The sequence below is a fragment of the Lithobates pipiens genome, unplaced genomic scaffold (assembly GCF_037356315.1).
Source record: "Lithobates pipiens isolate NorthernLeopardFrog02 unplaced genomic scaffold, aLitPip1_a1.2 Scaffold_19, whole genome shotgun sequence".
Taxonomy (NCBI): domain Eukaryota; kingdom Metazoa; phylum Chordata; class Amphibia; order Anura; family Ranidae; genus Lithobates; species Lithobates pipiens.
In genome coordinates this window covers 296,165,462-296,187,444 of record NW_027507764.1, presented here as the reverse complement: position 1 = coordinate 296,187,444, position 21,983 = coordinate 296,165,462, and the positions used below count along the sequence as shown (strand labels likewise).

General features: G+C 46.8%; 1 protein-coding gene across 1 annotated transcript in view; it reads left to right on the top strand.

The window, feature by feature from the left end:
• The window catches only part of NSUN2 (NOP2/Sun RNA methyltransferase 2), a 113,568-nt gene that overhangs the window by 78,412 nt on the left and 13,173 nt on the right, over window positions 1–21,983 (top strand). The window contains exons 14-15 of the mRNA XM_077492011.1: window positions 195–287; window positions 8,113–8,248. Coding sequence (XP_077348137.1) covers window positions 195–287; window positions 8,113–8,248 — 229 coding nt within the window. The remainder of the gene's footprint in view (window positions 1–194; window positions 288–8,112; window positions 8,249–21,983) is intronic.

Genomic DNA, 21,983 nt, shown 5'->3' with positions numbered 1-21,983 from the left:
GCATACATCAACTTGCCTTGCAGGACACCACATTCTAGTGTGAATGGGCCCATAATATTTTGTGTGTGTGTGGTTTTCTAAAAAAAAAAAAGTCTTGGAGTTTCATTTTAATGCCATGCTTTCAGAAATTAGGTAACTATTTTTGCTTTTGTTATATTTGCACTGCAACTTACAAGCATTTGCTTTAATTACAGTCCTCCACCCTCTAAGAAAATGAAGCTGTTTGGATTTAAAGAAGACCCATTTGTGTTTCTCTCTGATGCTGATCCAATATTTCCCCCAATAATGTAAGTATAATTATTATTTTTTTTTATTTTTTTGCAGCATGCAATTTCATGCACCCAAAAAATGCCCTACATTTTCAGATGTGTGGGGTTTTATCAAAAGAACATTTCCCTCCTATTGGGAAGATTCCCTCACATGTCATTGAGTGTACATTTTAGAAAGTAAAGGGAAGCATTAGCGAGAGATCAACCTTAAAATTAACAAAAAATCTGGCAAATGGTTAAGAGAAGGATGGGGTACCGGTATTCGCCCATCTGGAGCAATAAAAACCTTCAAGAATTATTTTCCATTGGGAAGAATAATATGGACTGGGAGAGTCACGGATTAACCAGGTTAATTCAACTGTATGAGAGCAATATATTAAAATCATTTACAGAGCTGCGAATGGAATATGGCATACCTTTTATAAATCATTTTATAGTTACTTGCAGCTCAGACATGCCCTGGTGAAACCGTTCATTGATATACCAGAATGGTGCGAGATTCCCCTTCTCGAAAGAATATTTAAAACCGACAGTTCCAAAGGTTTAATATCAGAGACTTATGCGCAAATGGAGAAATATAATGGCAAGGAAGAAGGGTCTTGTAAAAAAGCAAGATGGGAGGAAGATGTGGGAGAAATTACGGCAGAGCAATGGGTAAGGATCTTGGAACTTGGACAGCGAGTGTCGGTCTCCAACAGTCCACTGACACATAGGTACACATAGGCACACATTTCACCCCAGTCACCCCCCCGATCAGCCCCCCGCCCCCCCCCCCCCCAGTCACAGTGTCACTAATGCAGTGTTCATTTATTTATTGATCACTACATTTAGTGTCAGTTGTGACTGTAAAAAGTGTCAGGGCAGCTAGTGTTAGGCCCCTTTAGGTCCAGGGTAGCCCCCTACCCCCCCCCCCTAATAAAGGTTTAACCCCTTGATTGCCCTCCCAGTTAACCCTTTCACCCCCTTTTACCAGTGTCACTAAGCGATCGTTTTTCTGATCGCTGCAATAGTGTCACTGGTCCCGCTAGGAAGCTAGTTTTTTTTTAGGTTCAACGCCAGGTTTTTATAGCGTTAGGTACCCCGATATATAACCTAATAAAGGTTTTAACCCCTTGATTGCCCCTAGAGTTAACCCTTTCACCAGCGATCGCTGCATAAGTGTCACTGGTGACGCTGGTTAGCCAGTTAGTTATTTAGTTATTTAGGTTCCACGTCAGGTTTTTATAAAGCTTCAGGTACCCCCATATAAATACCCAATAAAGGTTTTAACCCCTGATTGCCCTTAGTTAACCCTTTCACCAGTGATCACCGTATAAGTGTTACGGGTGACGCTGGTTAGGTAGTTCGCTTTTTATAGCATCAGGGCACCCGCCGTTTATTACCTAATAAAGGTTTAACCCCCTGATCACCCGGCGGGTGATATAAATTTGGTTTTAGGATCAGAAAGGGTCTGCGTCGCCCCAGGCAGTGCTAGGTTAGTGCCAGTACCGCTAACACCCACGCGCAAAGCATACACCTCCCTTAGTGGTATAGTATCCGAACAGATCAATATCTGATCAGATCTATACTAGCGTGCCCAGCAATTTAGGGTTCTAAAAAAACGCATTGTTAGCAGGATCAATCCAGATACCTGCCAGCACCTGCGTTTTGCCCCTCTGCCCAGCCCACCCAAGTGCAGTGATCACTGTCACTTACAAAACACAACACACATAACTGCAGCGTTCGCAGAGTCAGGCCTGATCCCTGCGATCGCTAACAGTTTTTTTTTTGTAGCGTTTTATACAGTCGCTGACAGGCTAGGTGCTTGTTTACCTGTGAGTCTCAGTACTGTACCCCTAAATTTAGAGCCCAAAATGGCAAAGCGAAGGTACACTAGTGAAGAGGCCTACACGTTTCTGAGCATGACAGATAGTGAAGAGGAAGACACTGATCTGTCAGATTCAGGCTCAGAATACGAACCTGTAGAGGACAGCGCCTCCATGTCAGATAGCTCTGACGACGAAGAGGTCCCTGCTAACGTCAAGCGTACCCGACCCCGATCTTCTGATGTTGTTGAGGTGCAGGTACCGCAAGTCCCTCGTATGGAGTATAGAGCTAGTACTAGCGCCGCTCATCCTTTTGGTGAACTGGCAAGCACCAGCGGCCTAGTACACCCTGGACGTACATCCAGCACTGCAGTATCACGTGGTGACGTGGCGAGTCCCATAAGTGCAGTTCAAGCTGGCGAGGTGGCAAGCACAAGTAGTGTCCCGCTGCCACCAAGAAGACGAAGACAGGCCCGTCGTTCCCATAGTGCCCTTCCTGCAGAATTCGCCAATCCTGATTGGGTGCCCACCACTTCTGCAGCACCAGTACTTCCCCCATTCACTGCCCAACCCGGTATTCAGGTGGATACAGATGATTTTACGCCACTCGATTTTTATTCTCTGTATTTCACGGAAGATCTCTATAGATCTATTGTGGACCAAACCAATTTATATGCTGGTCAACACATCGCCGCTAATCCCCAGTTGCCGTCTCTTGCCAGAGATTGGAAACCAGTTACGGTTTCCGAATTTAAGACGTTTCTGGGCCTTTCCCTCAACATGGGCACACATAAATTCATGCGGATGCGGGCTTATTGGTCCACGCATCCGGCTGACCACATGCCCGTGTTCTCTAACTCCATGTCCAGGAAACGATACGAGCAGATCTTGCGGTTCTTGCACTTCAGTGACAATGAACTTTGTCGTCCACGTGGAGACCCTGAATACGATCGGCTCTACAAAATTCGGCCCCTCATAAACCACTTCAACCAACGTTTTACAGACTTGTTTACTCCCCAAAAAGTTGTCTGCGTTGATGAGTCCCTGGTTAAGTTTACTGGTCGCTTGTCATTCAAACAGTACATTCCCAACAAGCGTACCAGATACGGGGTCAAGCTCTATGTGCTGTGACAGGGCCACAGGCTATGCATGGAGCTTTATGGTTTAGGAGGGTAAAGATAGTTGCGTAGAGCCGGAGAACTGCCCTGATTACATAGGAAGCGCTGGCAAGATAGTGTGGAAATTGGTGTCACCCTTATTCGGAAAGGGGTACCACTTGTATGTGGACAACTATTACACCAGCGTGCCACTGTTTAGTCATTTATTTGATCATCAGATTGGAGCATGTGGCACCGTGCAACCTAATCGCCGGGGCTTTTCCCAGCGGCTTGTAGATTCCCGTCTTAGGCTGGGGGAGAGAGCCTGCTATCGGTGTAATAATTTGCTCGCTATGAAGTGGAGGGATAATAAGAATGTTTTCGTTCTTACCTCCCTTCATGCAGACACGACGGTCCAAATTTCTACGGTGACTGGTATTGTGGAGAAACCTCTCTGTGTCCACGAATATAACAAAAATATGGGAGGGGTGGACCTCAATGACCAGATGTTGGCGCTGTATCTAGCTTCCCGTAAGGCCAGACGCTGGTACAAAAAAGTGTCTGCTTATTTCAATTGGCTTTGCTGAATGCTTTTGTGCTATACCAAACTTCAGGCGGGACTTTAACCTTTCTTTTCTTCCAAAGAGAGGTTGTCACAGAGCTTCTGTATCCAGAGGGTTCTGCACCTCACCATTCCCAACCAAATGCAGTAAGCCGGCTGCATGAGAGGCATTATTCTTATGTCCTCCCGAGTACCCCTACCCAACGAGCCCCCCAAAAAAGATGTCGTGTCTGTACCAAGCACGGATTTAGGCGTGACACCCGTTCTTATTGTCCACGCAATCCTGGTCTTTGTCAGGGTGAGTGTTTTGAACGCTACCACACACTAGTGAAGTATTAGCGTAGGGTACAGCATTTCACAGGCTAGGCACACTAACACAGAGTCTCCCAAGATGCCATCGCATTTTGAGAGACCCGAACCGTTACAGTTTATAGTTCAAAAAAAGTGTATAAAAAAAATAAAAGTACAATAAAAACAAAAAATATATAAAATATAAAAACCAAAAATAGTTGTCGTTTTATTGCGCGCGCTCTCTCCTCTCTCCTCTCTCCTCTCTCCTCTCTCCTCTCTCCTCTCTCCTCTCTCCTCTCTCCTCTCTCCTCTCTCCTCTCTCCTCTCTCCTCTCTCCTCTCTCCTCTCTCCTCTCTCCTCTCTCCTCTCTCCTCTCTCCTCTCTCCTCTCTCCTCTCTCTCTCCTCTCCTCTCCTCTCCTCTCCTCTCCTCTCCTCTCCTCTCCTCTCCTCTCCTCTCCTCTCCTCTCCTCTCCTCTCCTCTCCTCTCCTCTCCTCTCCTCTCCTCTCCTCTCCTCTCCTCTCTCTCCTCTCCTCTCTAATTTTTTATACTTTACTGTTTACTGTTATTGTTAACCATTTTTCATGTTTTCAGCTGCAGCGTGGATTTATTTATTTTGACAGCAACAGCGTTTGCTCCCACGATACATAAAGCCGTGACTCCAGTGCTGTAGGAGGTGATTTCACCACCACAGTTAAAAAAGAGCATATATGCCGAAGCATGGGGGCATAAGGGGTGGAGGAGCGATTTTGCTCCTAATGCCGCGTACATACGGTCAAAATTCCGACGGAGGGCTTGCCCATGGAAAAGTTTGAACGTATACGCGGCATAACTTTTTTGCGGGAGGATGCCCCCATGCTTCGGCATATATAAATGGTGCATGTATGTCCATTAGAAGTGGGTGGATAAAGGGAGGTATTCTAATGGTGGGCATACCCACCGATCAATCTTTTTTTTCGTTCAGACAACACGACTCTCGGTAAATAGCTTGGGGTGTCTACTTTCCAAAATGGGGTAATTTGGGGGGGGTTTGTGCTATTTTGGCATTTTATGGCCTTCGAAACTGTAATAGGTAGTGAGGAGTGAAATAAAAAAATTGCGCCCTTAGAAATCCAGAAGATGGCGATTGGTTTTTGGGGCCCCGTACGCAGCTAGGCTCCCAAAAAGTCCCACACATGTGGTATCCCCGTACTCAGGAGAAGCAGCAAAATGTATTTTGGGGTGCAATTCCACATATAACCATGGCATGTGTGAGCAATATATAATTTAGTGACAACTTTTTGTAAAAAAAAATATTTTTATTTTTTGTCATTATTCAATCCCTTGGAACAAAAAAAAAATATTCAATGGTCTCAACATGCCCCTCAGCAAATAGCTTGGGGTGTCTATTTTCCAAAATGGGGTCATTTGGGGGGGTTTTGTGCCATCTTGGCATTTTATGGCCTTCAAAACTGATAGGTAGTGAGGAGTGAAAAAAAAATTAATGCCCTTAGAAATCCTGAAGGCGGTGCTTGGATTTTGGGGTCCCGTACGCGGCTAGGCTCCCAAAAAGTCCCACACATGTGGTATCCCTGTACTCAGGAGAAGCAGCAGAATGTATTTTGGGGTGTCATTTCACATATGCCCATAGCATGTGTGAGCAATATATCATTTAGTGACAACTTTGTGCAAAAAAAAAAAGTTTGTAATATTCCCGCAACTTGTGGCAAAATATAAAATATTCCATGGGCTCAACATGCCTCTCAGTAAATAGCTTGGGGTGTCTACTTTCCAAAATGGGGTCATTTTGGGGGGTTTTGTGCTATTTTGGCATTTTATGGCCTTCGAAACTGTGATAGGTAGTGAGGGGTGAAATCAAAAAATGTATGCCCTTAGAAATCCTGAAGGTGGTGATTGGTTTTCGAGGTGCCGTGCGCGACTAGACTCCCAAAAAGTCCCACACGTGGTATCCCCGTACTCGGGAGAAGTAGCGGAATATATTTTAGGGTGCAATTCCACATATAACTATGGCATGTGTGAGTAATATATCATTTAGTGACAACTTTTTGTAAATGTTTTTTTTTTTTTTTTTTTTTTGTCATTATTCAATCCCTTAGGACAAAAAAAATAAATATTCAATGGGCTCAACATACCCATCAGCAGTTTCCTTGGGGTGTCTACTTTCCAAAATGGGGTCATTTGGGGGGGGGGGGGTTTGTACTGCCCTGCCATTTTAGCACCTCAAGAAATGAGATGGGCAGTCATAAATTAAAAGCTGTGTAAATTCCAGAAAATGTACTCTAGTTTGTATAACTTTTGCACAAACCAAAAAATATACGCTTATTGACATTTTTTTTTACTAAAGACATGTGGCTGAATAAATTTTGCCCTCAATGTATGACTAAAATTTAGTTTATTCGATTTTTCTTATAACAAAAAGAAGAAAATATAATTTTTTTTCAAAATTTTCGCTCTTTTTCCATTTTATATCGCAAAAAATAAAAATCGCAGAGGCAATCAAATACCATCAAAAGAAAGCTCTATTTGTGGGAAGAAAAGGACGCAAATTTCGCTTGGGTGCAATATTGCATGACCGCGCAATTACCAGTTAAAGCAGTGCAGTGCAAAATTGTAAAAAGACCTCTGGTCCTTAACCACTTCAATACAGGGCACTTTCGCCCCCTTCCTTCCCAGCCCAATTTTCAGCTTTCAGCGCTCTAGCGCTTTCAGTGACAATTGCGCGGTCATGCTACACTGTACCCAAATGAAATTTTTATCATTTTGTTCGCACAAATAGAGCTTTATTTTGGTGGTATTTATTCACGACTCCGTTTTTTATTTTTTGCGATATAAGCGCAAAAAAGCGGAAATTTGGAAAAAAAAAAACTATTTTCTTTTTTCTACTTCAATAAAAATCCAATAAAATCAAATTTTGTCATAAATTTAAGCCAAAATGTATTCTGCTACATGTTTTTGGTAAAAAAAAATCCGTTAAGTGTATAATAATTGGTTTGTGTGATCACGGACATATGTACGCAAATGATCATGTACATATGTGTGCAGGTGATCACGTACATATGTGTGCAGATAATCATTGGGACATGTGATTTTAGTGGGACATATGTGGGGGACATGTTTTTATTATTAGGGACATGTGTTTTTATTATTTGGGGACATGTATGTTTTGGGGACATGTGTGGGGACATTGTGTTTATACTGTGTGATGTGTTTACTGTGTGGTGTGTTTACTGTGTACACTAGACTGGTGATCAGTGAGTAAAAAGCTGTAAAAAGCAGCTCATACTCACTGATCAGCAGCCGGCTGCAGCGATCTGCTCTCCTCTCCACAGCGATGACTTCTGTGTGAGGAGAGGAGGAGCCGATTGCCTAGCAACCGGCTGTTTGTTTACATCACATGACGGCCGTGATTGGACACGGCCGTCATGTGATCAGGAGGGCCAATCACAGAGCCCTCCTGCCGATCTGAGATGCGCCGTGTCCGGGTGACACGGGCGCATCGGGATCGCGCCGCTGCGCGGGCGATCCCGCTACTCCTGAATGACGTTCCTGAACGTCATATCAGGAGTAGGCGGCTCCCACCCGGCCGTATATGTGCATTGGCCGGGTGGGAAGTGGTTAAGGTGTTCATTGGTCCGGGGCTGAAGTGGTTAAACAATGGGAGGTGCTTTTACTAGGGGAAGGCATGGATCCATGTACTTGCTTGGCAGGAACTCGGGATCCATGCCTTCCCTACTGACAGAACTACAATCTGCCTTGTTTACATAGGCAGACCACCGTTCTGGCTCTCTTCGATCATCGGCAGGTGCCAGCAGACGTGGAGTCTACGGTACCCACCGCTGGGCTCCCGCAGTGTGTGCTTGTACGCCCTACCTGGAAGACATGCATGATCCAGAGCACAGGTGCCACCCTGTAGCAGTAAAAATGCTATGGGCAGGATCTGAACTGGTTAATCCAACATGCTCCTGACTTGAAACTTGTTCAATAAAATATTATGACATCTGAAACCTAGTTAAAGTAGATGTCTACCTCTTGAAGCTGGTGATCATTGTGATATTGTTTGGAGAAACCTAATTACAGCAATGTTTGCAGGAAATTTTATGGATTAAGTTCATCGTTCCCGAAGACAAATCTCTTAACTCGCACTCAGGAGGGGAAGAAGAAACAATTGTATGTGGTTTCAAAGGAGCTGAGGAATGTACTACTTAATAATAGTGAGAAGATGAAGGTATTTTTTTATTTTTTTTTAAACATTTGCATGAACCAATTGGTTTGCATCCTCGATCACCATGCCATATTTCTGTTTTATGCATCAAATGTAATGATTTTATCTCTCTGTATAAAGTATGTAATCTGTATTGTAATATTGAACTATACTTTGTTTTCTTACATCAGAGGACACAGAGCCGTAGTAATAACTATGTGGGTTATATCGGCATATCAGGTGCTGGACACTGGCACGCTCCTTAAGGCGTGAACTTCCCCCATATAACCCCTCTCATTACTGGGAGTCCTCAGTTTTTTCGCCAGTGTCTAAGGTGTTGGGCACGGGTAAGGATGTGTGTACTGAGCTCCACAGGCAGTAATCCTTTGAGAGCCAGCCATCCTGACCGGATCCGTTCTGATGTCTCTAATGGACTAAATGAATGGTACCCGGGCCTCGTCATCTGAAGGCACAAGGTTTTGCTTGCGAATGCTTTTAAAGCTGGGCCCTGGGATCCAGTACTTTTTGGTAGTGAAGGCAATAAAAGTTTACTTGCAGGGTCTTCTCGCAGGTCCAGGATTCAGGGATTATTTGAGTGTACCCTTGTTCCTGAAGGTTTCCTTTCAAGGTCTCGGAGCCTACTGTGACGGGTGAAGATTTTTTTTTTTTTTTTTTTTTTTTTTTTTATCTCTGATAAACCCTGCTGTGAGGAAAGGTAGGGGAGATTTTCTCAGGAATCTCTCCTTCCATGTATTGTGTTATGTCATGTCACCACTGTAGGCTGTATTGAACACTCACCATTCTGATGCTGGAAACAGCAGAAGCTCCACTCTCCTCTCCGTTCAAGCCAGCTCAGACCCTCCGGTATGAAGGGGGGGTTCTGATCACTTCCTGGGCCCCCAGATTGGCGGTTTTTGATCATTTGAATGTCAGCCAGCTGGCCTTTTTTTTTTTTTTTTTTTTTTTTTTTTTTTTTTTCTTCAGGTGGAGGATTTACCCCCACCGCCACCCGCCATGATGCAGGCGCCCACATACTTCCCTGTTGAATGAGGAAGGGGGAGCCCGTTTTTGCACGGGCCGTGGCTAAACAGCGTCAGACGCTGGCCACACATGGAGGAAGCAGTTTAGATCTCTGTAAGAGAAGCTGCTGCCTGGTGGTGGTGGCACAGCAGAGTGGTTGCTGGTCAGGTTTGGTGACGCAGGCTTTTTCCTTTTGACAACATTGTACTGTATAGCTAGGATTAAAGCGAGAGTAAACCCAGTTTCAAAAAACACTTAGCATTTCCGGCATGCCGGGAATGTAACTTTCACATTGGTTGTGCTCTCAACCAAACTTTCAAACCATCCAATGGCTGGTTTCATAACTGATCACATGTGCAGCATTATGGCAGTTGAAGAATCATTAGAGGCCAAGATGGCAGCTTCCTTGACTGAAAATGATAGAAGGGTTTACTTCCACTTTAATAGCAGTTATTGTACTGTACTATAGCCTAGCAAGTGAAACATTATTTTCCTGGTACTGCCTCTGCTTTGTACTGTAAGCTATGAGTGACAAAGGGACCAGGAACTCCTCTAAGGGTTCTAAGGGGTTAATGGTATACAACAAACTAAAAACCCTTCCAAAAGAATGTCTTCCTCCCCTGAGAGGTAAAAAAAAGTACGGCCAGTCAGATGAGCCGTCAAGGGTAGAACACTTCTGTCCCTGTGTATTTCATACAAGCAGGTTTTTTTCTTCTACCATTTAAACGATTTTTGCTACATGTCTCCACAGTAGGACTAAACATAGCAGATTCCCATCTAGTCCTCTAGGCCCTTTTTGTTGAGGTGCAGGAGGCTATTGGAAGATACTTATTTTTCCTCTTTTGGAGGATGCTAAGAGCCCATTCACACAGGGGCAACTCCTGATCCGACTTCAGGTCGCTCCTAGTCGCCTCAGGTCGCCTCAGGTCGGACAACATTTAAAAAGCAATGTAAGTGAATGAGAGCCGTCTTAATGCACACTACTGAAGTCGCTCCGACTTCAGAAAAGGTTCCTGTACTACTTCTATCCGACTTGTAGGCGACCGGTACCCATTGATTTCAATGGAGATCGCCTCCAAGTCGGATCTCCGTCTATACGGAGGCGACTTTGACAGAATTATTAGCTCTGAAGGGGGAACTCCACGGCAAATTTCTGAAAAAAATTTGGCGTGGGTTCCCCCTCCGAGAGCATACCAGGCCCTTAGGTCTGGTATGGATTCCAAGGGGAACCCCCTACGCCGAAAAAACGGCGTGGGGGTCCCCCCCAGATCCACACCAGGCCCTTATCCGAGCACGCTACCCGGCCGGCCAGGAAAGGGGGTGGGGACGAGCGGGCAGCCCCCCCCCCTCCTGAGCCGTACCAGGCCGCGTGCCCTCAACATGGGGGGGGGGTGCCTTGGGGGAGGGGGGGCGTGCGGCCCCCCCACCCCAAAGCACCTTGTCCCCATGTCGATGAGGACAAGGGCCTCTTCCCGACAACCCTGGCCGTTGGTTGTCGGGGTCTGCGGGCGGGGGGCTTATCGGAATCTGGGAGCCCCCTTTAATAAGGGGGCCCCCGGATACCGGCCCCCCACCCTATGTGAATGAGTATGGGGTACAATGTACCCCTACCCATTCACCTGTGGAAAAAAAGTACAAAAAAAAACACAACACAGGGAAAAACACAGGGAAAAAATATTTTATTGCACAGCTCTGGGGGTCTTCCGTCTTCGGGGGTCTTCTCGCCGGACTCCTCCGCTATCTTCTTTGTAGCTCTTTTGCTAGCGGAGGAGTCCGGCTTTCTTCCTCCCCGCCGCCGGCCTCTTCTCCCGACTTCGGGGGTCTTGTCCCCCTCTTCGGTTCTTCTGCCGGGCCACCGCGCCTTCTTATAGCTCTTTTACAGGCGGTGGCCCGGTCTTCTGTCGCCTTCTTCTTCTTCTTCTTCTTCTTCTTCTTCTTCTCCTTCTCCTTCTCCTTCTCCTTCTCCTTCTCCTTCTCCTTCTCCTTCTCCTTCTCCTTCTCCTTCTCCTTCTCCTTCTCCTTCTCCTTCTCCTTCTCCTTCTCCTTCTCCTTCTCCTTCTCCTTCTCCTTCTCCTTCTCCTCCTCCTCCTCCTCCTCCTCCTCCTCCTCCTCCTCCTCCTCCTCCTCCTCCTCCTCCTCCTCCTCTCTCCGGCCACAATGCCAGGGACGCGCTCCGCTGCCACTTATATAGGGACAATGGGGTGGTGTCACATGGTGACATCAACCCATGTGACACCGCCCCATTGTCCCTATATAAGTGGCAGCGGAGCGCGTCCCTGGCATTGTGGCCGGAGAGAGCGTCGTGTCAACATCTCCTGGAGAAGAAGAAGAAGACCGGGCCACCGCCTGTAAAAGAGCTATAAGAAGGCGCGGTGGCCCGGCAGAAGAACCGAAGAGGGGGACAAGACCCCCGAAGTCGGGAGAAGAGGCCGGCGGCGGGGAGGAAGAAAGCCGGACTCCTCCGCTAGCAAAAGAGCTACAAGAATATAGCGGAGGAGTCCGGCGAGAAGACCCCCGAAGACGGAAGACCCCCGGAGCTGTGCAATAAAATATTTTTTCCCTGTGTTGTGTTTTTTTTTTTGTACTTTTTTTTCCACAGGTGAATGGGTAGGGGTACATTGTACCCCATACTCATTCACATAGGGTGGGGGGCCGGTATCCGGGGGCCCCCTTATTAAAGGGGGCTCCCGGATTCCGATAAGCCCCCCGCCCGCAGACCCCGACAACCAACGGCCAGGGTTGTCGGGAAGAGGCCCTTGTCCTCATCGACATGGGGACAAGGTGCTTTGGGGTGGGGGGGGGGGCGCACGCCCCCCCTCCCCCAAGGCACCCCCCCCCATGTTGAGGGCACGCGGCCTGGTACGGCTCAGGAGGGGGGGGGGGGCGCCCGCTCGTCCCCACCCCCTTTCCTGGCCGGCCGGGTAGCGTGCTCGGATAAGGGTCTGGTGTGGATCTGGGGGGGACCCCCACGCCGTTTTTTCGGCGTAGGGGGTTCCCCTTGGAATCCATACCAGACCTAAGGGCCTGGTATGCTCTCGGAGGGGGAACCCACGCCAAATTTTTTTCAGAAATTTGCCGTGGAGTTCCCCCTTGAGCTCATTCTCTGCTTGGCCTCGGCAAAAGTCGCCTGGCCTGGGGCGACTTGTAAGTCGTCCCAAGTCGGGCTTGAAGTCATCACAAGTCGTTTTGAAGTCGTCCCAAGTCGCGCTGTGATCTTAACTCAAGTCGTGTCCAAGTTGCCTGACTCAAGTCGCCTACAAGTCGTGTTGCCCCTGTGTGAATGGGCTCTAACAGGGAGGGAGTAGCCGCACAAGTCAGGTGTTTGTCTACTCCCTTACTTAACCCTTTTGTTGCCTGCAGCACAGGCTCTCGAGGTATCTACCTCTAATAACAAACAGTGGATAATGCACTGATGTTAAAGGATCCAGCAAGTTAAAGTTGGATTTTCCTTTTAAAGACAAGATGTCTTTTGCAGTTCTGGCAGTGCTGCAGTTCTGGCTGCAATTGGAGTAGCTCAGTCCATTAACCCTTTAGTGTCTGCTCTATTTTGTAGCACATTTTGAGTCATGCCAATGCATTGGAATATGGACTGCAAGGGGTTAAGGAACAGGTGTGAGATACCTGAAAGTTGTGCCTGATCAGCGGGCCCGGCAAGGAGCTGGTGTATTTAACGCACTCTGTCTCACAGATGCTATGAAGGATTCGATCACTTAAGCCCTATGGCTTATACTTTGTACTAGTGCATTTTTACAGAGGTCCATGGCTGAAATATTAATCAGCCGAAGCACCAGGTGAAAACCCTTAGCCAGTTTGTGTCTCTTCCTGGGGTACGACTATTTAGAATTGATAAGTACATCCAAAAGGCGTAAAGCTCTTTACCAGTAAAAGGAGGTTCAGACAGTTCTCCTTTAATCGTGCAGCCTCTCCTATGCCTTAGTTCCCAGTGGCAGCACCAGGATCTTGGGGGCAGAAAGCCCATAAAGCAGAATGCTTAGGCCTTCTCATGAAGGAGCACCCCCACTCATTTGGGTGAGGGGAAAGGTCCTGCGATGCTCAGTCTGGCAGGAACAATGTTAAGAGCAGAGGGATTTCTGTGATTTTTCTCTCTAGGTTACATCTAGAGTTTCAAGAGCCCGGATGGCCCAGTCAGCTTTTGATCTGAGGGTACGGGTCCTGTTTGGGTGCTGCCTGTGGGGTCCTTGGGGCTGCTGATTCTCCAGTCTTTATGCAAGAGTATCCGTCTCCTCAAAGAATGCTCCTAAGGTTCAAGAGAAGAAAAAAAAAGGAAAGAAGTCTTTCTGGCCTCTGGATCAGCTGTTGGCCCGTTCGGTGATATCCGAGATTCCCTTAGTGGAACAGGATTATTTTTTTGGAGCAAACTTTTTAAGGTCTAAAAGCCAAACTGAGCTAAGACCCATTCTAGATCTCGGAGATCTGAATCAGCCCTTAAACATCCGATCCTTTCATAATAATATCTCCATGTGCCAAAGTTTGCTGCTTACCAGAAATTTCTGCGGTTTGAAATATAAAATTATTTTTTTCAATCGTGGCACTGCCATTCGGCTTAGCCACAGCACTACGAGTGTTCTGAAAGATTCTGGCACCTCCTATAGCCAGGTTAAGGGCTCAAGGCATAATGGTCCTAGCCTATTAAAAGTATCTACTTTTAATAGATCTCAAGTCTAAAACCAGTTTGATCTCAGCTGTAGATATCTTAAATCTCTAGGTTGGATTCTCAGCCTAGGAAGATTCTCCTTAAAACCATCAAGGTTGTTACTTGGGGGCTGGTTATAGCTACCATACAGAAGCAGGTATTCTTAACCCAGACGTGAATCAGTTCCTTTGTATGACTAATTCAACTTATCAGGATAAAGGAAAAGGCCTTCATTCAACTGCAGGAGATTTCTAGGGGAAATGGGGGAAAATCTTTATCCTGCAAGGTGTTAAGATGCCAGCCTTCTAGGGTGGGGAGCAGCCCTGGAAGAAGATTCTGTCCAGGGGAGATGGTCTAGGTTAGAGGACCTTGCCTATCAACTTTGGAAGTTTCAGGCAGTACATCTGGCCATGGAATCTTGGCGGTTGGATTATGGGACTGTCCTGACAGGATTCAGTCTGACAGAGCCACGGCTTGCATCGCTCACCAGGGGAGGCACGAGAAGTCGTGCAGCCCAAAAAAAGAGGTGAATAATGTTCTAGCTTTGGCAGAACTCAACACTCCTTGCCTATCGGCAATTTTAATATTTCAGGCATATTACTTGAGAATCCAAAAATGTATTTCCGGGACAATGATCTCTTTACCCCTAGCAATATGTCAGATGGGCTACTCCGGACATGGACCTATTCACGTCCAGATTCATTAATAAGGTCGACAACTTTGTCAAACAAGGGGTCCGCTAGAAGGCGGAACAGACTCATTAGTCTTCCCAGGGGATCAGTTTTCACTGATCTATGCATTTCCTCCAGCTCTGCTACTTCCGCGCCTTCTCCGCAGGATTAAGCAGGAACAGAAGGATCCAGCTGGGTCCCAGAAGATCTTAATTTATCAAGATCATAAAGAGGGCAGTAGAAGTCCTTTGGACTCTGCCATTATAGCCAGAGCTTCTTGCACAAGGTTCGGTATTTCATCCTACTTTATGGACAAGGAGTTTAACAGGTTTGACTCTACTGAAGGAGATCACCCACGATCTTTTATAATGTCTACTTTGACTAATGCCAGGAAGCCGGCTTCCAGAATCACTTACTATAGAATCTGGAAGGCATAGGTTTCTTGGTATGGATCCAGGGGTTGGCACCCCAGGAAGTATGTCAATAGGCAGGATTCCTGCATATGGGATGTGAAATGAAGCCGGCCTTGACTTTTATCAAGAGCCAGATCCAGGCTGTGTCGATGTCTTTTCCTATGGCCTCTTGCTTCCCACTCTTGGTGTGTAGCTTATTCAGAGGGTAACACGGTTTATTCCCCCATCAAGGCACCTTTAAAACCTTAGGCTTTAAAATTGGTCTTTTCCCAAGTGTTCTTCCAGGACAGCCCTTGAGAGATGGAGCTCCTCCCATCGACACAGGAAACACATTGCCACAGTTCAAAAGGCGGTCCCTCAGGTCCCTGGTCAGTCATTTGTGTTTCCTCCGTCGGAGGAACATGTTGCCAGGAACCTGGAGGCCCCTCTCAGGGGTTGCCTGAGAACCTGCAAGCCTAAGGGACCGGGTCCTGGTTTATGGCTGCAGTTTGGGTCCATACCTTTTTTCTTTGGCTCGGGTACCGTCCAGCTGAACCGGAGCAGACCCGTTACCCTCCTCCTTCCAGTGCCGAGGTGGCCAGGGGCAGAATGACGCCGGTTTCCCCCAGGAGTGGTGAGTGGAACCTTCCATCTTCCCTCCTCGTTGCAGGGGGTCGGAGACGCCGAGCGTTCACTTCCGGCGGAACCGCGTCATCACTGCGTGCCGAGACTTCCGGTTCCGGGTCTCTAGGGTACAAGGTGGAGAGGGAGAGCCAGCGCTGTGCCTGTGAAGCCCGTCCAGCTATACCGGATTAGTGGCGGGATTCGGAGCGTCAGAGGGGGACCATGGAGGCTATTCCCCAGGATACTCCGGCGGAGACAGGCACCAGCCAAACCCAGGTAGGCTGCTGGGCATGCTATTACTCTGGTGGAGTGGTGGTGTTTGTAGGCTGGGCCCTGTAGTGCCCCACGGTGGCGGTTTACTCACAGTGAGGTTGTTTGTTAGTGGTGATTCTAAGAGGGACATGGTGCTGACGCTAAGAAATCCTTTGTCGTCTTATTTTCAGGCTAAAGAGATGCCAAGGGAAGACAAGACAGGCCGCAAAAAGTGCCCTAATTGTGGGAATAGGTTGTCCTCTGGCTCTAACAAAGCCCTATGCAAGCAATGCATTGCAAGCTTGCTTAAATCTGAGGCAGATTCCCCTTTAGCAAAGTTTTTGGGCTCCTTTAAAGAGGAAATGGCGTCGACCTTTAAGTCCCTCCGGGAGTTAATCACTGACGTGGGATCAGCTGCAGCTGCCTCCACGAGTAAAACAACTATAATCTCATCCTCACCATGCCTTACAACACCCAGCTCAGGGGAGCCCCGTATGGTCAGGGAGCCTAGCCCCACGTTGATTAGCCCCGAATCCTCTGACACTGACTCGGGTCAGGAAGAGGATCAAGCAGCATCTAAAGCCTCAAAATATAGATTATCTCTCGAGGAAGTAGATGAGCTAATGGGGGCTATCTATGATACGCTGGAAATTGAGGAGGAAGAAACTCAGTTATCCAGACATGATCAAATGTATGAGGCTCTGGGGAAAAAGAAAGCAAGGGTTTTTCCTATACATAAGGTGCTTTCTGATCTTGTCCTTAAGGAGTGGTCTGAACCAGACAAGAAGGTTTTCTTTCCTAAATCCCTTAAGAGAAGGTTCCCTTTTGATGAGAGCCCAGAGGCGGTCTGGAATAAAAATCCAAAACTAGACGCCCCTCTGTCCAAAATCTCAAAGCAGGCTGATCTGGCCTTTGAGGATATGGGCCACCTGAAAGATCCCATGGACAGGAGAACAGACATTGTCTTAAAGAGGGCCTGGGATGCCTCTATGGCAGGCTTAAAACCAGCTCTAGCCACTTCCTGTGTAGCTAGAAACCTGGTGTTCTGGTTATCGCAACTACAAGAACACTTAAAGGCAGGCACTCCTAGGGGGGAGCTTTTGAAATCCTTCCCTATGCTTTTTAAGGCCACCAGTTTCATCTCTGACGCCTCCACGGACTCCGTTAAATTTACGGCTAAATCTGCAGCACTTTCAGTGGCAGCAAGGAGGTCAGTATGGATGAAAACCTGGGGGGGAGACACGGCGTCTAAAACCCGCCTGTGCAGCGTCCCTTTTACAGGAGACTTAGTCTTCGGGCCTGAATTAGACTCCGCCTTAGAAAGGGCGGCGGACAAAAAGAAAACCTTTCCCGCAAAAAAGAAAAATTTTCAAAGAAAATTTTTTCGTCCCTTTAAGGAACCCTCTAAACCAGAGAAGAGTTCAACCCCCAAAAAACATTGGTCGGGACATAAAGGGAAAGGAAAAGGGGGCATACTGTTTAGCCGCCCCAATCAGGATCCCAAACCCCAGTGACGTCAGGGTTCCTGTGGGAGGAAGATTAAGCAAATTTCTTCCTCAATGGGAAGAGACAACCTCGAACGAGTTTGTCTTAAATATAATAAAAAGGGGTCATGCGCTGGAATTTCACAGCAACCCTCCTTCCAAGTTTCTGGTGACAAAGCTTCCAAGTCACTCAGAAAAGGCCAGGGCCTTACCTTTACTAATAGGGGAAATGGTAGATCAAGAAGTATTGACACCAGTCCCTATTCAGGAACAAGTGGACGGTTTTTACTCGCACATCTTTGTGGTAAGAAAACCGTCAGGGAGATTCAGACTAATTATGAACCTCCGTCCACTGAATCGCTCCATCCGTTACAAGAGATTTCGGATGGAGTCCATTTATTCCATAAAGAATCTCCTGCAGAAAGAGACATTTATGGCAACCCTGGACCTAAGGGATGCTTATCTGCACATTCCAATAAGGGAGGAATGCCAGAAATTCCTTCGGATGGCAGTGCAGATAGACACAAAGGTTTACCACTTTCAGTGCAGAGCACTTCCCTTCGGTCTATCATCCTCTCCGAGAATCTTTACCAAGGTTCTCGGAGAGGCTTTAGTTCCTCTGAGGCTTCAATCAGTCTCAATTATCCCCTACCTAGACGATCTGCTCCTAACAGCCCACTCAGAGAGTCGTCTTTCTCAGGACCTAGAATTGACTCAACTCAGTCTGAGTCGATTAGGGTGGATTGTCAGTCAGGAGAAATCCAAGACAACCCCAACACAGGAGATCCTGTATCTGGGGTACTGGATCAAGTCTGTAGATCAGAAAATTATACTGCCGGAAGAAAAGATTTTGAATCTGTGGCAGAGAATATCTTTTCTTCAATGCAGCCCCAAGTGTACGGTGAGGGAAGTAATGTCGGTCTTGGGTCTTATGACGGCAGCCATTCCAGCCGTACAATGGGCCAGGTTCCATCAAAGAGAACTTCAGGGTTTTCTGTTAGAACAATTAAAAGGCAGAGATCTGGAGGAGGAGGTATCGATCCCCTCAAGGGTAAAACGCTCCCTCTGGTGGTGGAAGGACAGGGAGAACCTAAACAAAGGGGTTCATTGGGTCCTTCCTATCACTTCAACACTAACAACGGATGCGAGCAGTTGGGGCTGGGGAGCCCACCTAGGCTCAAGCTGGGTCCAGGACAAGTGGACCCCGGAGGAGAAATGTTTCTCTTCCAATTGGAAAGAACTAACAGCAATCCTGAGAGCTGTTCTAGCTTTCCACCCCGCAATACAGGGTCACCATCTACAAGTCCGTTCAGACAATACGACGGCTGTAGCATACATAAACAAACAAGGAGGAACCAGAAGTCCTTGTTTGATGTTGGTAGCCAGACGCATTCTCCAGTGGGCAGAAGCCAATCTGGAATCCATTTCTGCAGTTCACCTGAAAGGGGAGCTGAACAACAAGGCGGACTTCTTGAGTCGACAGAGGATTTCGAACCAAGAATGGTCCTTACACCCAGAGGCATTCAATCTCATAACAGCTCACTGGGGAGAACCAGAGGTAGACCTTTTTGCGAGCAAGAAAAATGCAAAGGTTCCCAATTTTTTCTCGCTAAACCCAGGAGATCAACCCCTGGCGGTAGATGCCTTGCAAACTCCATGGACTTTCAGTCTGGCATATGCATTTCCCCCTCTTCATCTCATTCCGAGGGTCCTAGCAAGATTCCTCAAGGAGAAAACCTGTTTGATTCTAGTAGCACCTTTTTGGCCCAGGAGACCATGGTTCACAACGTTGCTACAATTGACAGATTGTCCGCCTCTAAGACTTCCCTACAGACAGGACCTCCTGTCGCAGGGACCTCTTTACCATCCGCAGGTCGCCACACTGAAGCTGTCAGCGTGGTTACTGAGGAGGAAATCTTAAGGAGTAAGGGCCTGTCAGACGAGGTAATTGCGACCTTACTACAGAGTCGCAAACCAGTCACGAGAGCTATTTACAAAAAAGTCTGGAAAAAATTCAATAGCTGGCTGAATAGCCGGGACATAAATACGGCTAATATTCTACAGTTTTTACAGGAAGGTGTAAACAAGGGTTTAACCCTAAGTACTATTAAGGTACCGATAGCTGCCTTAAGTGTATACCTAGATGAACGCTTACAGGAAAATCCTTTTGTCGCTAGATTCTGTAAGGCAGTCGCTAGACGCAAGCCAGTCAGAATCACAAAAGTCCCATCCTGGGATTTAGCAGTTGTGCTAAAAGCTTTCTTGGGGTCACCCTTTGAGCCTATCTCAGAGGCCTCCCTAAGGCTTATTACCTTTAAGACAGTTCTCCTGGTGGCAATCACTTCAGCCCGTAGGGTCAGTGAAATCCAAGCACTTTCCATCAGGGAACCATTCCTACAGATCCTAGAAGACAGAGTCATTCTAAAGACAGACCCTGGGTTCTTACCAAAGGTAGCATCTAGCTTCCATAGGTCCCAAGATATTGTCCTCCCTTCATTTTGTCAAAATGCAGCAAATGAGAAAGAGGAACGTTTTCATTTATTGGATGTGAGGAGGTGTATTCTAGAATATCTTAAAATAACAAATCCATTCAGAATCTCAGACTCCCTTTTTGTCCTTTTTTCCGGACAGCGTAGGGGACAGAAAGCTTCAAAAGTAACCATAGCTAGATGGATTAGGCTAGCTATAGCAGAGGGGTATAAGGCCTTGAATAGAGATCCTCCTGAGGGTGTTAAAGCTCACTCCACAAGAGCGTTGTCTGCATCCTGGGCAGAAAGAGCTGGTGCCACCCCGGAGCAGGTATGTAAAGCAGCCACATGGTCAAGCTTTTCCACCTTTACAAGGCATTACCGACTGGACTTAATGTCTAGTCAGGATCAGGCCTTTGGGAGGAAAGTCCTCCAGGCCGTGGTCCCCCCCCCCTAATCTGGTAAGTACTTGGGGATCCTCTCAAGGGCTGTCCTGGAAGAACACTTGGGAAAACTGGAGTTAGTACTTACCGGTAACTCCTTTTCCGGTGGTCTTCCAGGACAGCACGATCCCACCCTTTATTTGATTGTAGTGATGTACTAATGTTATTACCTGTTATGGTTTATATGTTTTTCAGTTCCATCCTTCGGTTCTTGGTGAATGACTGACCAGGGACCTGAGGGACCGCCTTTTGAACTGTGGCAATGTGTTTCCTGTGTCGATGGGAGGAGCTCCATCTCTCAAGGGCTGTCCTGGAAGACCACCGGAAAAGGAGTTACCGGTAAGTACTAACTCCAGTTTTTTGGCTTTGCTGAATCGGCCGTTTGAACCTTACGAGAAATTCTCTTGGTTCTTTGACAGAATCTTCTTTTTTTGCTTGCCATTTCTTTTGCTAGAGTATTGGAACTAACGGCTCTGTCTTGTAAGAGCCATATTTCATCATGCATAAGGATGAGGTGGTTTGAGGTCCTCATCCTGATTTCTTATCAAAAGTGGTAACAGGTTTTCATTTAAACCAAGATATTATTCCTCCTTTCTCCCCAGAAGCCTTAATCTGGGGAAGAGAAAGCACTACAGTCTCTTGCTGTAGTAAGAGCGATCAGAATCTATTTAAAGGCAACCGCTCAGGTTTGCAAAACACAGGTTTATTTTATTTTTTATTTTTTTTTGTACTGCCAGAGGGTCTAAGATATGGACAGGCAGCATCAGGATCCACTATTTTCCAAATGGGTTTGTCTAGTGATTGATCAAGCTTCAGCTTAAAGCAAATTCTTCCTTCTCCTATTAAGAGCACACTCATCCAGGGCGATTAGTGCCTTTTGGGTGATGCGTAATCAGGCCTCTATGGCTCAGATCTGTAAGACCGCAACTTGGTCTTCGGTGCAGACGTTTATCCGATTTTATCAAATCGATATTAAAGATCATAAGGATATTGCCTTTGGGCACAGCATACACTGCAGGCTGCAGTATGAGTCCTCTCGCCCCTTGATTCTATTCCCCCCCCCCTTCAGATGGCATTGCTATGGGACATCCCACATAGTTATTACTATGGCTCTGTGTCCCCTGACGTAAGAAAAGAAAATAGGATTTTTAAAACGGCTTGCCTGTAAAATCCTTTGATGTACATCAGGGGACACAGGTTTCTCCCTTCTTCACTTTTCTTGGCTACAAAACTGAGGACTCTCAGTAATGGGAGGGGTTATATGGGGGAAGTTCACACCTTAAGGGGCGTGCCAGTGTCCAGCACCTGATATGCCGATATAACCCACATAGTTAATACTATGGCTCTGTGTCCCCTGATGTACATCAAAGAAAAGGAGTTTACAGCTAAGTTGTTTTAACCACTTGCTTACTGGGCACTTAAACCCCCCCTCAGTCCCAGACCAATTTTCAGCTTTCAGCGCTGATGCACTTTGAATGACTATTGCGCGGGCATACAACACTGTACCCAAATTAAATTTTTATCATTTTTTTCCCCACAAATGGAGCTTTCTTTTGGTGGTATTTATTTACAGCTCGGAGTTTTTTATTTTTTGCTAAACAAACAAAAAAAGATGCAAAAAAAAATCATGTTTTAATAGTTTGTTATAACATTTTGAAAACGGGTCATTTTTCTCCTTCATTGAATTGCGCTGATTAGGCTGCACTGATGGGCTGCACTGGTGGGCGGCACTGGTGGGCAAAGATGGGCAC